The sequence below is a fragment of the Macaca fascicularis genome, chromosome 15 (genome assembly GCF_037993035.2).
Source record: "Macaca fascicularis isolate 582-1 chromosome 15, T2T-MFA8v1.1".
Lineage (NCBI taxonomy): Eukaryota > Metazoa > Chordata > Mammalia > Primates > Cercopithecidae > Macaca > Macaca fascicularis.
In genome coordinates, this window is record NC_088389.1 from 98831640 (window position 1) to 98847410 (window position 15771).

General features: G+C 38.9%; 1 protein-coding gene across 11 annotated transcripts in view; it reads right to left on the minus strand.

The window, feature by feature from the left end:
• DOCK8 (dedicator of cytokinesis 8) overlaps positions 1-15771 on the minus strand; it is a 238793-nt gene that overhangs the window by 159196 nt on the left and 63826 nt on the right. For all 11 annotated transcript variants that reach the window (XR_012424766.1, XM_045373157.2, XM_005581858.4 and 8 more), the window contains 2 exons: positions 13761-13936; positions 10778-10849 (listed from right to left, as the gene is read on the minus strand). Coding sequence is in view for 10 of the 11 variants with exons in the window: in XM_005581858.4 (XP_005581915.3) it covers positions 10778-10849; positions 13761-13936 (248 nt within the window). In the remaining variant the exon portion in view is untranslated. The remainder of the gene's footprint in view (positions 1-10777; positions 10850-13760; positions 13937-15771) is intronic.

Consider the following 15771-nt stretch of genomic DNA (forward strand, 5'->3'; position numbering starts at 1 on the left):
CCTGAACTAACAGAAAAACTACCAAGCTGGTAAAGGGACATGAGGTGATAATGGAAGGTATTAGGCATATCACATGCCAGATAGATAAAATAAGAAATGTAAGACAGCTACTAGCAATTATAGAAATACAAAGTTTGTAACTCTGGCACAGAGAGCAGGTATTTGACCAATTTCAGTTGACTGAATTAATTAAAGAATAAGATGTCCCAGTGACGTCTGTAGGAAGAATAGGACACTCTCCCTGGATTTTATTGTGTTCTAAAGACAAACAATTTGTTTTGAGCCAAAAAAAAAAAAGGCAAGAATTAGGCCTAGAAAAGAGATAAGACTAGCTTGGTGACTAATTCAACTCAAGGCCTACCATAACGGGCCATCTTTAGTGTCCCCTGGCCACTTGAATTTCTCTGACCCAAACCTATGTTGCTAGGGCTGGGTGGAAAGCAGGCTAAATTGGGGAAATGAAAAATAAATAAATAATGAACAAGGTGTACTCTGAATAAGAAAACAAGACTAAACATTCAAAAAGGATTTCAAGAAAAATATACAGGCTGGGTGCAGTGGCTCACACCTGTAATCCCAGCACTCTGGGAGGCCAAGGTGGGAGGACCGCTTGAGCCCAGGAGTTTGAGACCAGCCTGGGTGACATGGTGAAGCCACATATCTATAAAAAACACAAAAAGTTAGCTGAGTATGGTGCCACCTGCCTGTAGTCTCAGCTACATGGGAGGGTGAGATGGGAGGATTGCTGGACTGTCCATTAACAGGGTTATTTGAGAGAAATTCTCACATGCATTTCATAAACTTGCTAGCTTCTTAAAAGTTACTCTCACAAATATAAATCAGGCAACAACATATCTGTGTGTGCTGACTGGGCAAGCTTTCCTACTGCATAAAGTGACTGTTTTGGACTCTCCCTAATGGCTCAAAGAAAAAAAAAATCTGTGTGATCTTAACATCCTGGCTGGGGGTCAGGGGACAAAAACCAACTCAAAGCAGTGACAAATAAATGCAGATATTAAGTTGTCCCCTAAAATTATGCTATCCCACATAACAATATATCAAACCAGTGATGTTTCTTGAAAAATCCAATTTTAGGGGGAAAAATTACCAAAGAATTTATCTAACATTAATTCATTCTAACATTGAAACAAACAATTAAAATTCAAGTTTCCCACATTGGTATTTGCCCTTTGCCTTTTTTTTAAAGGACCTGTATATTTTAAAGGGTATTGATGTCAAAGGTTTAGTATGACATGACACGAAGGTTTACAAAGAGAATTTTTGGGCCACAGAAATAAAAATCAGGAAGCAGCTACCTAAAGACCTTTTGTATGTGAGGCTTAGCAACCAGAACTATATCAGCTTTAGTGTTACTTTTTGTCTTATAATAAAATGCACCTATTTCCAAGAGTGTTTACTTACAAGGGAACATCTCTCTTTCTCTCTGACACACACACACACACACACACACACACACACACACACACTTACAGACATGTGCACGTTTCCATTATCCTCAAGTTATTTCTCTCTGTGCCTCTGTTTCTTCATAGGGTAAAGCATGAACATGAGGTGAATTCTAAGACATTTTCCCTAGCTTTAAAGTTTTATAATAAAAGTTCATGCACTAATCTGAAAAAAGTCAAAATCTTTTTTTTTTTTTTTTTTTTGAGACAGACTCTGGCTCCTTCACCCAGGCTGGAGTACAGTGGCACGTTCTTGGCTCACTGCAACCTCCACCTCCTGGGTTCAAGCAATTCTCCTGTCTCAGCCTCCCGAGTAGCTGGGATCACAGGCATGCACCACCATGCCCAGCTAATTTTTGTATTTTTAGTAAAGTCAGGGTTTTGCCATGTTGGCCAGACTGGTCTCGAACTCATGACCTCAGGTGATCCACTCGCTTCTGCCTCCCAAAGTGCTGGGATTACAGGCATGAGCTACCCCACCTGGCCCTAATTTAAAATCAAATTTTCTCCTCAAAAGAGGCTTCACTTTTGGGACCATCAAATTTATTTGGCTATTGTTCCTTGGCTATTGTACACAAATGATGCTTGCTTTCTTTTCTGTCTTCCATTTTGTTAGTGTTTGTGTTTTTCAGATGGACCCCACAGTCAATGACAAATGGGCTTTAACAAATTAGTTACACAATAGTGTTAAAACTTCAGTTCACAATATGCACACTTTAAGACTTCAGGGTTTTTGCTATGGAAAGCATTAAGACCAGCATCTTCTATGACTGTGTGTTTGAAACTAGAGCAAACTTTCCCTCTCTTCCTCATACTAGGTTTAACACCTACTTCCCCATTTAAAAACTTCAGAAAGTCTCAAAGCTCCCTCATGTCAGCAAGGGTGAACCTGGCTGGGGAGGAGAAGACAAGGGTTGGCAAGCATGTAAAGATGACTCATGCCAGAAGTGCTGGCCGCAGAAGGAACCATCACTGGGTAGGCAGTGTGACTGCTGGCTCACTGCCACTGGCTACAAGAGACTCCCAGCCTCATTACCCCACCCTGGCAACGGAATCAAATAAAGCCAAGTTCCTGTTGTACCTAGATGCAGACAGGAGAAAAATGGGGAAATAGGCCAACTGCTAGAAAAATGATTCTCATGAAATGAACTCGACCTATTGCTTCCCAGGAGATCTGCATTTCTTTTCTTAAAACACTATTCTAACACATTTGAGACAATCCAAAGACCAAGCACGTCTTGAGAGCATTCTCCTTAATGACAGTGTGGTGGAGCAGGAAGAATTCAGGCGCTGCCGTCAGAAGGAACTGGGTGCAGATGCTGGCTCCTTAATCTACTAATAGACCTTAGGCAAGGCTTTTGTCTTTCAGATGCACAGTTTCCTCAAGTATGAAATAGGGGGAAATGTTGCTCATTTTGAGGACCTATTGTGAGGATTAGAAAATAATTATGTGTTCCTCATCTTCTTTTTCCTATTCCCTACCCTCTCTTTCCTTTTACATCCTCTTTCCCCTTTCCCTTCTCTCCCTTCCTGTACAATTTGGTGCTAAAATCATAAGGTGCATCAGAACAAGGCAGCCCTCCATGCCTTGGGGTGGGAGTAGCTAAGGAGGTCCAGAATAGGAAGTCGAAGCCCAAACAGGGTGAGGATGCATCCATTTAAGACGGACTGCCTGGCATAGAAAATCAGAACCCATATGGTGTGAGGAGGGCATCCAAGCTGAACCAGGCTGGCATGTAATAACAGAGCCTGGAGAGTCTTAGTGGGTTTGGATTTGTGGGGAGGGAGTCTATGCACAACAGGTCAAGAGTGGCTCTGTGACATCCACAGCTGGATTGCTCTTTGTTACCACATAGGCTGATCAGCCGCGTTTGCTTTTTCATACTTTTAGAAAGCAAATAGCTAAGCACCTTGACAGCTAGCACAACAAATGCATGTCATAATAAGCAATTATTGATCAGGGAGACATTTTTATGGTGTTTTGGGAGTAACTGAATTATATGCACTGATGTGTTTGAATTTTAATTGTTTACCAGTTCACTGGGAGTAAAATATGGAGTAATAAAACAGATGATACCCCATTCCTTGATATCCCAGCTCTCCTTGAGCTCGACCTTCCTCCAGAATTACCTTAATCACCCCAGATGAAAAACAAAGTCTAAAGGCTTTTATGATGCTGCCCATAACACTCATGAAATGTTTCACTGTCTCTGGCAAGAATAAATATAGTATGTAAACAAGTTTAATTACTTAAGAGTTCAGCTCTCCACCAAGCATCAAAAACATTCTCAAGTTTATCCCTCTTTGCTTCATTTAGAGAAAATGACATAGGAAATAAAGCTTAAAATAGTTAATACCACCCAAAAGACGTCATCAAACATTAATCCACACAAAGTTATCAAAATATGCAGCTATAAGGTGGGACAACCAAGCAAACATGGCACCATGCTAATCAGTAAACCAGGAACCATTTTCAAAAGTCATGGGGAGAAAAGCAGTATTGTTTTTAAAACAAGGACACCAAATTTGGTGCTGTAGACATGAATGATAGACTAGAAATCGTTTAATAAATCTTCCAGTCTAAGTAATACAAACATTTCAAGTAAGAAAATACATGTCCTCCAATGTACTGGAGATCATGTATTGTACATTTTTGTGTAACTTAATCTTTCTCTGTTAGGTTTAAAAGGAAATCTAAAAATTTCCTCTATCCTTCATGGGCAGCATTATTTGTATGATTTAAATGTCTCAATTATAGAACTTGAGTGGCAAATGCCCTATAGAACGATGAGAGTGGGAGGGAACACAAATGGCCATTACTCTACTCCCCTACCCCCTAAGTGGGATTCAAAACCATTACCAGAGCTAGCAAGGACATAAAAGCCTATCTCTAGATATTATAGATAAATGTAATACCAGCAAGGAGATAATTGAGGAATAAAGGAGCTAACTAAATCAGTGTTTGACTGCATGGTTCTGGATAACAAAGGCATGTCCTTATGAGGCAAAGTGACTTCATTAAGTATGGTCCTCCAGAGGAAGGCAGGTCGCCCTCTCCATGGCACATTCAATATATGGGAGAGAATTTTGTATTCATTCTTCTGACATGCTAATATAAGTATGTTTTCTGATATGTACTACTTAATAAATACAATAGCTAATATTTATTGAATTATTATTATATATGCTACCAAAGTATTTCACTTGGAGGGAATATTTGGGATAAATGGAATTGATTTCTTCTAATTTAATGATCCAAGGCAGATTTTACATCATGGGCACTATAGTGCCAGCACCCCCCAAGGACACTCCCATGTCCTTTGTAGTCAGCCCCCTTCCCCACTCCCAGACCCTGGTAACCATGGACCTGTTTTCCATCGCTGTAGCTTTATCTTTTCCAGAATGTCAGATAAATGAAATCATGCAGTTATCTTTTTTGTCCGGCTTCTTTTTTTTTTTTTTTTAAGACAGAGTCTTGCTTTGTTGACCAGGCTGCAGCGCAATAGCATGATCTTGGCTCACTGCAACCTCTGCCTCCTGGGTTCAAGCGACTCTTCTGCCTCAGTCTCCTGAGTAACTGGGACTACAGGCATGCGCCACCATGCCTGGATAATTTTTGTAGTTTTAGTAGAGACAGGGTTTCACCATGTTGGTCAGGCTGGTCTGGAACTCCTGAACTCAAGTGATCCACCCGCCTCAGCCTCCCAAAGTGCTGGGATTACAGGCATGAGCCACCACGCCCGGCCTTTGTTTGGCTTCTTTCACTTAGCATACTGCATCTGAGATTCATCCATGGTGTTGTATATATCAATTATTTGTTCCATTTCACTGCTGAGTAGTATTCCATTGCATGGATTTACCAGAGTTTGTTTACTACCCAACTGAGTACAATCTGGGTTTTTTCTAGTTTTTGGCGATTACAAATAAAACTGCTATACAGGTTTGGCAATTACAAATAAAACTGCTAAACTGCTATATTTGCATACAGGTTTTTATGTAAATACTCAAGAGCGGGACTTACAGTTTTATGGTTAAGTGCATATTTAACCGGGATTTTAGAACACATAAGGAAAGGAAATTTGGTGATAGGAAACTGTATTCAGAAAGTAGGTGTAATAGCTTCTGGATTAAAATAATAGCCTGTAATCCCAGCACTTTGGGAGGCTGAGGCAGGCAGATCACCAGGTCAGGAGATCGAGACCATCCTGGCTAACACGGTGAAATACCATCTCTACTAAAAATACAAAAAATTTGCCTGGCATGGTGGGCGGGCGCCTGTAGTCCCAGCTACTCAGGAGGCTGAGGCAGGAGAATGGTGTGAACCCGGGAGGCGGAGCTTGCAGTGAGTGGAGATTGCACCACTGCACTCCAGCCTGGGTGACAGAGTGAGACTACATCTCAGAAAAAAAAAAAAAAAAAACACTAAAAAAAGACTGGAGGAATTTAAATTTTATTTTAATAAATAATATCCTGCACTGACAAGAATATGGAAACACACCAGTTTCATGCCCAGTTGGTAATGGAATGAAATAGCATGACTTTTCTGGAGAAGAATTTGGCAGTACTTATCAGAGCACGCCATGTACATTGGCTTCATTTCTACCCTCAGAAATATTCACACACATGTGTAGGGGCCAATGTGCAGAGATGTTTGTTTCAGTATTATTTGCAATTATGAAAAATGGAGACAACCAAATGCTCATTTACTTTCAATAATTTATGACACATTCCTTCACCCTTTCACTACTAGGCAGCATTTCAGTAGAATGGGATATAGCTCTGACATGGGCAGTTATTTTTTTTAAAGTTTGTAATATATAAATACATACATTAATACATATATCTTTATGTGAAAAATATAAATAGACAAATATTTTTGTGAGGGTATGAAAAAATCTAAAAGCTACACAGCTGGGCTTTATACAGTGACGAGTGAGTTAAGGGAAGGGTAGGACGCTGGTAAGTAGTAAGGCATAAGATTTGCCTTTTCCTTAATGCACCTCCATATTACTTGATTTCTTTCAAAACAATCATACATTATTTGGCACATAACCAAATTAAAGGAGAGCTAAATAATCAATCACTAATTAATAAATGGCCAGCAACCCCTATTGCATCCTCTTCTGACTTTCTAGTAAACCACTTATGAAGACACAGAAAAAATGGAAACTCATCCAAAAGAAGAGATAACCTAATGCCCGAATCTGGACAGAACCTCTGTGGATCAGATGGAGCTGGAAAGAGAAGGATGTACCAAACTTTGTCTCCCCAAAGGCGAACTCACTGAATAAAGATAAGAAGGTGTTGTACACCTTCCTGCCCACGAGTCCCTGGTCAGTGTCTATACAGAAATCTGAATTCTCCTTCTTCATAGTAGTGGCTTATCTATGAAGGCATCACAGCTTCCACTTGGTGTCATTTATATGAATCACCACCTTCTCCTTGCCCTTCTCCTTCTACCATCATTCTAAAACAATACAGATACAACTCACAGAAAACAACAAGCTAAAAATGTACTATGTGAGGTTGGGAGATGAAGGGCATCTGGCAATAGTGTACTGGATTCTCCCCACAGATAAAACATGACAGACGCACATAGAGACAGAATGATCCCTGGGAGGAGTGTGTGCTAGGAATTGTAGTTTTCATGGGCAGAGTGTTAGATTCAGAGTGCAAGAGAATCAGGCAGAGGGCTAGAAAGAGATGCATCTTTTCCACAAGAAAGCTTGTCAGAAACTGACAATGAGTTCTGAAGTTGTACACTTCTCCTGTCCACTAGTTGACCTTTGGGAAGGGAACTGCTCCATTACACAGGGGTGCAGAGAACTGGGCCAGTGGTAATCCCATCCCTAGAATGTTGCCAAACATAAAGTTAAAACAGATATTCCTTTCTTTTGGGGGGGGGAACAAGATGCAAAAACTTGCATAGAATAAATATATGGATAACCATTACTTCTATAGAAAAGATAAAAACAAATGGAGACGCATAAGGGAACAGAAGCAATAGTCAAGTGGCTAATGGTCTGGATTAATGCTTTAATCCCAAACTCTTAGAAAATAATAATAAGTTTGTGAATCAAATTTTAAGCATGATGCCAAAATTAAATATCATAAGGAAAAATATTAATATAGATTTACTGATATAAATAATTCTCAATGTTAAAAATTAAAAATAACTTTAAAAGACAAAAAGCATACTGGGGAAGACATTTTTAACACATGATAGACAAGGGTTAATGTATTTAACAAATAAAGTGTTTATAAAAATACATTAGACTAGACAAATACATTAATAGAGATGCACAAATTTCATGAATAAGCAGAACACCAGGAAAAATAAAAAATGGCCAAGAAACATAGAAAAAAGATACCTAATCTAATAATAAAAGAAAATGAAAATAAAAGACAACCTTTTAACAAATAAAATTGGAAATGTTGATAAATTATAACATCTAATATTCTTGAGGATTCATGCACATAGTGTCAACAATTAATCTTTTTTTATTTTTATTTTTTGAGATGGAGTTTCACTCTTGTTGCCCAGGCTGGAGTGCAAGACGCAATCTTGGCTCACCACAACCTCCACCTCCCGGGATCAAGTGATTCTCTTGCCTCAGCCTCCTAAGTAGCTGGGATTACAGGCACGCGCCAACATGCTTGGCTAATTTTGTATTTTCAGTAGAGATGGGGTTTCTCCATGTTGGTCAGGCTGGTCTCGAACTCCCAACCTCAGGTGATCCACCCATCTTGGCCTCCCAAAGTGCTGGGATTACAGGCATGAGCCATTGTGCCTGGCCTTTTTTTTTTTTTTTTTTTTTTTGAGATAGGGTCTTCCTCTGTTGCTTGGCCTGTTGTGCAATGATGCAATCATCACTCACTACAGCCTTGACCTCCTGGGCTCAAGTGATCCTCCTGCCTCAGCCTCCTGAATAGCTAGGACTACAGGTGCATGTCACCACACCCGGTTAAATTTTTTATTTTTATTTTTGTAGAGATGAGGTCTCTGTATATTGCCCAGGCTGGTCTTGAACTCCCGGGTTCAAGTGATCCTCCTACCTCAACCTCCCAAAGTGCTGAGTGAGATTATAAATGTGAGCCATTGTGCCCAGCATACTTTTTGATCTAGCATTCCAAATCTTTAAATTTGTGCATATCCTTTGACACAGAAATTCCTCTTGTAGGAATTTATTCCAAAGGAAAACATCATAAATATGTACAAATTTTTTGTGAGAAGGATGTTGTTGCATTTTAAGTATAACACTGAAAAGTAAGGAATTGTCTAAATACTAAAATTGGTTAAATAAATTTTGGTATAAATATATTATGCAATCATTAATCATTGTATTGAGGAAGAATATTTAATAGCAAAGGGATAGAATCACTCTTTACTGTGAAAACTGAACATGCATGTTACAAAAATGATATTATAATCTTATTTAGTTTTCATACAAACATATACCAAAATCCCAACATTACTCAAAGGGTAGACATCAAATGTTCATGATGATTATCTGTCTAGAGTGAAACTGAGTGATTTTTGTTTCATAATTATTTCTAAAATTTCTACAAAAAGTATTCCAAAAACAGTCATTTTTTTCTTTTACATTTGTGCAAGATCAAGAAAAATCACTACTCCAAGAAGCTTGTATTGCCATGAGAAATGAAAAAGTGGGCAAGCCCGAAATAGAAAATAAATCTGAAAACCAAATGTATCAAAATGGACCTTTCTATTTGTTGTTCCTTCTCAGATTTTTTTAGATCTTTAATGTCCAGAAAGTACCTCCAATGATAGCATTTAAAAACTTGAGAACAACTTGTTCTGAAATCTTTTATTTATTATCAGCAAACCATAATTTTACTTGACTGCCCAGCGAACTTTGTTTTCCATTCATATTAGAACAGATGATGGATTAGCATCTAACTTTCTCTTAATAACTTTTAATAACGAATGCTTTCTCTTTTTCTGCTGCCGAAAATATTGCTGAATATAATATGCATATTGACATTATTCCAGAAAACCTCAGCGCAAACTCAACGGCACCCATCCAGGAGCTGGATAAAACCCAATCCTCAAAGTCTTTCATCATTTACCCCATAGAACAGTAATTCCTACTGAGGTATAGGAGGAGTGAGGCTGTCAGAATTTTAAACTACTAATGCCTTGTCAAAGGTTCTGTGATGTGTCTCTAGTGGGGTGTGCCCTAATCTGTAGACAGTCCACATCTCACTCCCCAACACGTACACCCATGTAGATTGAGAATTTCAATGGGCATAGAGGTTTCTCATGAAAGAGTGCTGTTCAGGTCCATGGCATGGAGAGAAAAAGCTCAGAACAATGTCACAGAAGGTTTGATTAATCCAGGAGAGAAAGATCCCTTACTGGAAGGCCAGAAAGTAATTTATTTCTTGGTCATAAACTTGAATACCACCTCTGAATCGGAGGCCAGGTTTCAATTCATTTAATTTTTTCCCCCTAGGACTTCATCAGAATTAGAAGAAAACAAAAAGGCTCTATTCCAGGTGCCCAATCTTTTGGCTTCCCTGGGCCACACTGGAAGAAGAATTATCTTAGGCCAAATATAAAATACACTAACACTAACCATAGCTAATGATCTAAAAAAACATCGCAAAAAAAAAAATCTCCAATGTTTTAAGAAAGTTTATGAATTTGTGTTGGACCACATTCAAAGCCATCCTGGGCTCCATGCTTCCCATGGGCTAGGGGTTGGGCAAGCCTGCAGTCTATTCTTTATGTTTAAAATAGAACTTTCTTTCTCACTAAGTGAATGGATAAATAAACAATGGTACAGCCATGTGATGAAAGATATTCAGCAATAAAAAAAAAATGAGCTATGAAGCCACAAAAAGACGTTGAGGAACAAGGTGAAATTACGGAGACAGTAAAAAAGGAAAAGGGGTTGCCAGGGAGGGAGGATGAACAGGTGGAACACAGAGGATTTTTAGGGCAGTGAACCGATTCTATATGATACTGTAAAGGCAGATACATCAAAACCCATAGAATATACAACACAAAAAGTAAACACTAATGTAAACTACGGACTTTAGTTAATAACAACATATCCATATTGGCTTAGCTACTGTAACAAATGTACCGCACTAAAGTAAGATGTTCATAATAGGGGGAACTGTGTGTGTGATACAGGGTGGGGATAAGGAGGGAGTACATGAGAACTCTATTTTCCATGCAATTTTTCTGTAAACCTAGAACTGTTCAAAGCATTAAGAAATATTTAAAAACTAACAATATAAATTAATATTTATATATAAAAAGTGGAAAAAAAGTAACTTACTTTCGGTTCACGATTAGCCACTCCCGGATGTAGGTTTGAACACAGTCCCTGACATGAGGGTCCAGTTCAACCCTAATGAGGTAGAAAATGAAATAAACACATGTTATTACTGGGTAAAAACAAAACAATCCATTATCATAAGCAAGGAACATGATATGAATTTAAATCCTTATCAGTGAGAATGCTTAGGATGTTCTTGCCCAGTCATTCCAAATGTCTGAAGTATTCCTGAGGCAATAAACATTTTTACTTTGATGAGACAAACATGTTGGCATTTTTTGCTTTGTGGGTTTTCTTTATTATAGAGAATCATGCTAAATTATAACTATCCCTGAAGGCATTCTGACACAAGACAGGTAGAACTAGCTGTAATCAAATACAAAACAAGGAAAACAAGTATAAATACCTATCTCTGACAGGGTAATTTGGACATATTTTTTATGCATGTGTAACCTTGTTAGGACACGCATGTTCTCCTTTTTGAAAACCAGGAAAAAGAACAGTTGTCTTATGCTTTGACGAATTTGCAAACACTGGCTTTGGTTGGTGATCATTAATTCAGTTGGTTCCCGTCACGTCTGCTTAAGGAATGCACCATGAGCAATACTCTTCAAGTGCTTCAGAGTCTTGAAATCAGAAATAACAATTGTAGCAAAGCTTTTTGCTACTGTTGCTAATGCATTAGTACCAGAAATAAATGCTTAATAATAAGGCTTAATAATAAGGCTCAAATGTGACAAGCCTTAATTTTCTCATTCGCAATAAGGAGGTAAGAAAAGAGACATGCTGTTAGTATTAGATGAAATACTGTAAAGGTTACACATGTAGTCTCTGGGCCTTAACTGCCCAAATCCCAGTTTCATCCCTTATAGCTATGTGACCACGAGCCAGTCACTCAACCCTTCTGTGCCTCAGTTTCCTCACCTTAAAGCCGTTAGAGTAGTAAGAGTGCCCCTTTTAGTAGACAGCTTTGATGAAGATTAAATCAGTTAAGTGTGCAAAGTGCTTAGAAGACTGCCTGGCACATAATAAGATGCATATATGATATTAATAGTTTACACTTAGGTAGAATTTACTATACATTATGCACTGAGGCAATCATTGTATATGTATTAATTCAGTTAATTCTCAGTCAGCACCATAGGGTAGGCACTACTATTATTCTCACTTTGCAGAAAAATGAGATGGTAAGGATCTTGTTCTGAGTCACGCAGCAAGTGGTGGGGCAGGGACCTGAATCCAGGCAGCTCACCTGTAGCGTTCATGTTTTTCACTATCACGCCATCACACCTCAACATAAAGTTCTGGGCTAGGCACAGGGTGTTCAACAGGAGTCAGCTATTGTTTACTGTGGTGTCATGATGATACCTTCCCCTGCCTTAATTATACAGAAGACTTTTTGGCAACAACTGAAATAGTAGAGGTTGTCTTAAAGCTATCAGACAGGTGTGTTACCTATAAATTCTTTTGACAAGGCAATAGTATACTAAAAAACTGATGCTAAGTAAAAAAATTATCTTCCTTATCAAATTAAAAAAAAAAAAAAAAACCCACTCCTCCTTCCTCTAAATTCATTGTACTGTTTTTTGTTTTTGTTTTTTAAGAAATAGGGTCTCACTATTTTGCCCAAGCGGAACTCAAATTCCTGGGCTCAAGTGATCCTCTTGCCTCAGCCTCCCGAGTAGCTGGGACCACAGGAACAAGCAGGGGTGACTGGCTACTGTAAGCATTTTAAACAGTTTTTTCCAAGATTCTGACCATATTTGGAAATATCCATAAATTTTACATAAATGAATAAATAAAGTGATTCTTCACTAAAGATGAAAATAGTAGGTGTTAACTTATATTAAAGTCATACCTGAATAAATGGACTGAAAATGGGGGAGTATGTTTCCCAAAAATGACAATGTTTTTGTTTCATGGAAAGTGTGTATTTTTAAAACATCAGAGCTACACATATGGTCAGTTCTCCTATGTGAGTGAGAACTGTCTGAAGAAGACAGCAACAGTTCACAATAATGTCACCCCATTATCATGCAACCTCCTTATACTGTGATGAAATAAAATCCAAAATAGAACTAGAATATCTCAGAGTAAAGAGGGCAGGGGCTGTGTGTCAGGATCTTCTTTCTGGGACCTTCTGGGGAAGATGAGAAGGTAGAAGCTGTCCAGGAAGATATGAATCTTAATTTGGCTTTTAAAATAAATGTAAACAAAATTTTATCCTAAACCTCCAAAGAGACATTACTTTTTTACATTTTGGAAGCAACAGGAGTTTCATTTAGCTACAACTCCACAGTGAGTTTGATACCAAAAGCTAATGCCCATGCCTATAAACATATAGAATACCAACTATAGAAACTCAAGCCCTAATTAGTTATTCACATATTTATTCTACAGAGCTCTCCCCACTGTTTTAGCGCTGCATGACACTTTCTTCAGAGGGACTTTGACTTATTCATCTTTTCATCTCAGTATCCAGAACACAGTAGATGCTCAATAAATGTGGGTTTACCTTATGTTTCTAACTTGATCCAGTCTCATAACTGTAAGCAATTAAAATGCTTCTGGATGGAAGCATTTCAGTAGTTATTATTAAAAGTCTTGACATTTTTACAAATGGAGAAACCGAGGATTTGGGAGGTCATGTGACTCAGCCAAGGTCACTGAGCTGGCAGCCAGGTGGTCTGGCTCCAGAGCCTGCACTTTTAACCTCCTCTTGAGAATTTCATTTGGTTCCCCTGCATCCCTTGCACTGGCTTAGTCTCCACATAGCTTTTCAAAAGCTCTGGCCAAACTAATTTCAAAACTACCTATATTACCTATACTTAGGTGATGATATCATATAGTTGTCCCACACATTTGAATGGAGTGAGTAATTTTATTTATTTTTTAAGTTCAGATCGAGGGCATCTCCCCCACCCGCTTATTGAAAACAATCATGACAATCCCAATCACATCTACATTTTAGAAAACTATTTACCCTTCCTCCGGCAAAGAGGGCTGCAAAGTCCTACATTCCTTTGGCGTGAACACCACGTCCAAGTCGTCATCAGTGAAGTCCCCAAGATCCTGGGCAAGCTGCACATCCAGGCTGTTCAGGTGTGTCATCAGAAGTCCTTCAAAGTCCACCGGCTCCACAGGGTCATAAAACTGAGGCTGGAGGGGCAGGGAAAAGGAAAAGGAGGTTCTCACCAGGTTTTCTGGTAAAAGCACAAAGGCAATAGTAGATGTTTGCCTTGCCTTCCTTTGACTTAGTAAGTACTTCGCTCCTGGCATAAAACAGAGCGACTCTTTGGAGGAGCTGTCAAACACAGAAGTAGTGATATGGAAAAAAATGCAGCACAGAAAGTCAAGTCATAACACGGTGAATAATTAAAATCACACCCCAAGGCGGAATTTTTCTCTCCTTAATTGCAACTTGATGAGGAATCCTGAGGAGATCCAAAATGAGATCACAAAGCTTCGCTGAATTTTTATAATTTCTCCCGCAAAAGCTCTCCAAGGCCATGTTTTGTTTACCCAAATACAGTGAAGTAGGGAATGGAGACAATTTTCCAGAAATCCAGGCAAACTCAACACTCCTTGGCTGAGGATTTAGGCACAGTGTTTCTTTTGGCCTGAGTTATGCTATACATTGGTTCTCGAAAGCACGTCATATATAATCACAGCCGACAGTGAATACCAAGTGTTTTGGTGGCTGAAACAATCCAGGGCAGTGATTTCTAAATGTCACTGGGTTGACTGGTGCTGGTCTGGAAGAAATTTCCACTGGACTGCAGCTATGCAGGCAAACTCAGGGCAATCTGCTGAGTTTTCATATGGCTAAATTTACTCACTTTGAAAGAAGTGTTCTTTGCTCTTCAATTTTACCTTCCACAGTTGGAGAGAGGGGGAATAAAAGAAATAATAGAAATTGATGGTAGTTATAAAAATAGTTCTTATAGTTGATAAAATTAAAAGTTGGCAACCTTTGTCAGTCCTCAATTAAAATATATTTTCTTTTCTGTGAAATCCAAAGACTTAGGAATGACCGCCCTAAGAAAGTAAAAGAATCACTTAGATCAAGTAGATCTGTGTCACAATAATAATAGTTCTATGAAGTGTTCATTTATGGCTGAGTCTTTGGAGTCATCAGCCCAAGCTGGGGCTGGGGGGCAGGGAAGTTACTGTTTTTCTCTATCTCTACCCTCCAGTGGACCAACAAAACAAACATCTTGGATTCTTTACTTGCGCTGCCTTGATGGGAGACAAGGGCAGATCCAAGGGAAGCACTAACGAAACCGGTTTTTCATCCCTTTGAAACCATATACCAATAAGGGCTTCAAGTTGGAGAGGAGAGACAAAGTGCTGCTGAAGAGGCAAGAGGAAATCAGATCAGGGAATGGAGATGTGGCATGCCCCATCCCCTCCCCACTCTTGCTGTCCCTGATGATGGAGGAGACATGAGTGACGTAAGTTAGGGAGTGAGGATGAAGCCACAAATTAGGCAAAATATGCCCTATTTGCTGTCTGGGATTTTTTTTTTTTAACTTTTAGGTTTGGGGGTACATGTGAAGGTTTGTTACATAGCTAAACTCATGTCACGGGGGTTTGTTGTACAATTATTTTATCAGCCAGGTATTAAGCCCAGGACCAGATAATTATCTTTTCTGCTCCTCTCCCTCTTTGCACCCTTCTTCACCCTCAAGTAGACCCCAGTGTCTGTTGTTCTCTTCTTTGTTTTGGTAAGTGCTCATCATTTAGCTCTCAGTTGTAAGTGAGAACATGCAGTTATTTGGTTTTCTATTTCTGCATTAGTTTGCTAAGGATAATAGCCTCCAGCTCCATCCATGTTCCCACAAAAGACATGATCTCCTTATTTTTATGGCTGCATAGTATTCCAAGGTGTATATGTACCACATTTTCTGTATCCAATCTGTCATTGATGGGCATGTAGGTTGATTCCATGACTTTGCTATTGTGAATAGTGTTGCAATGAACATTCAGGTGCA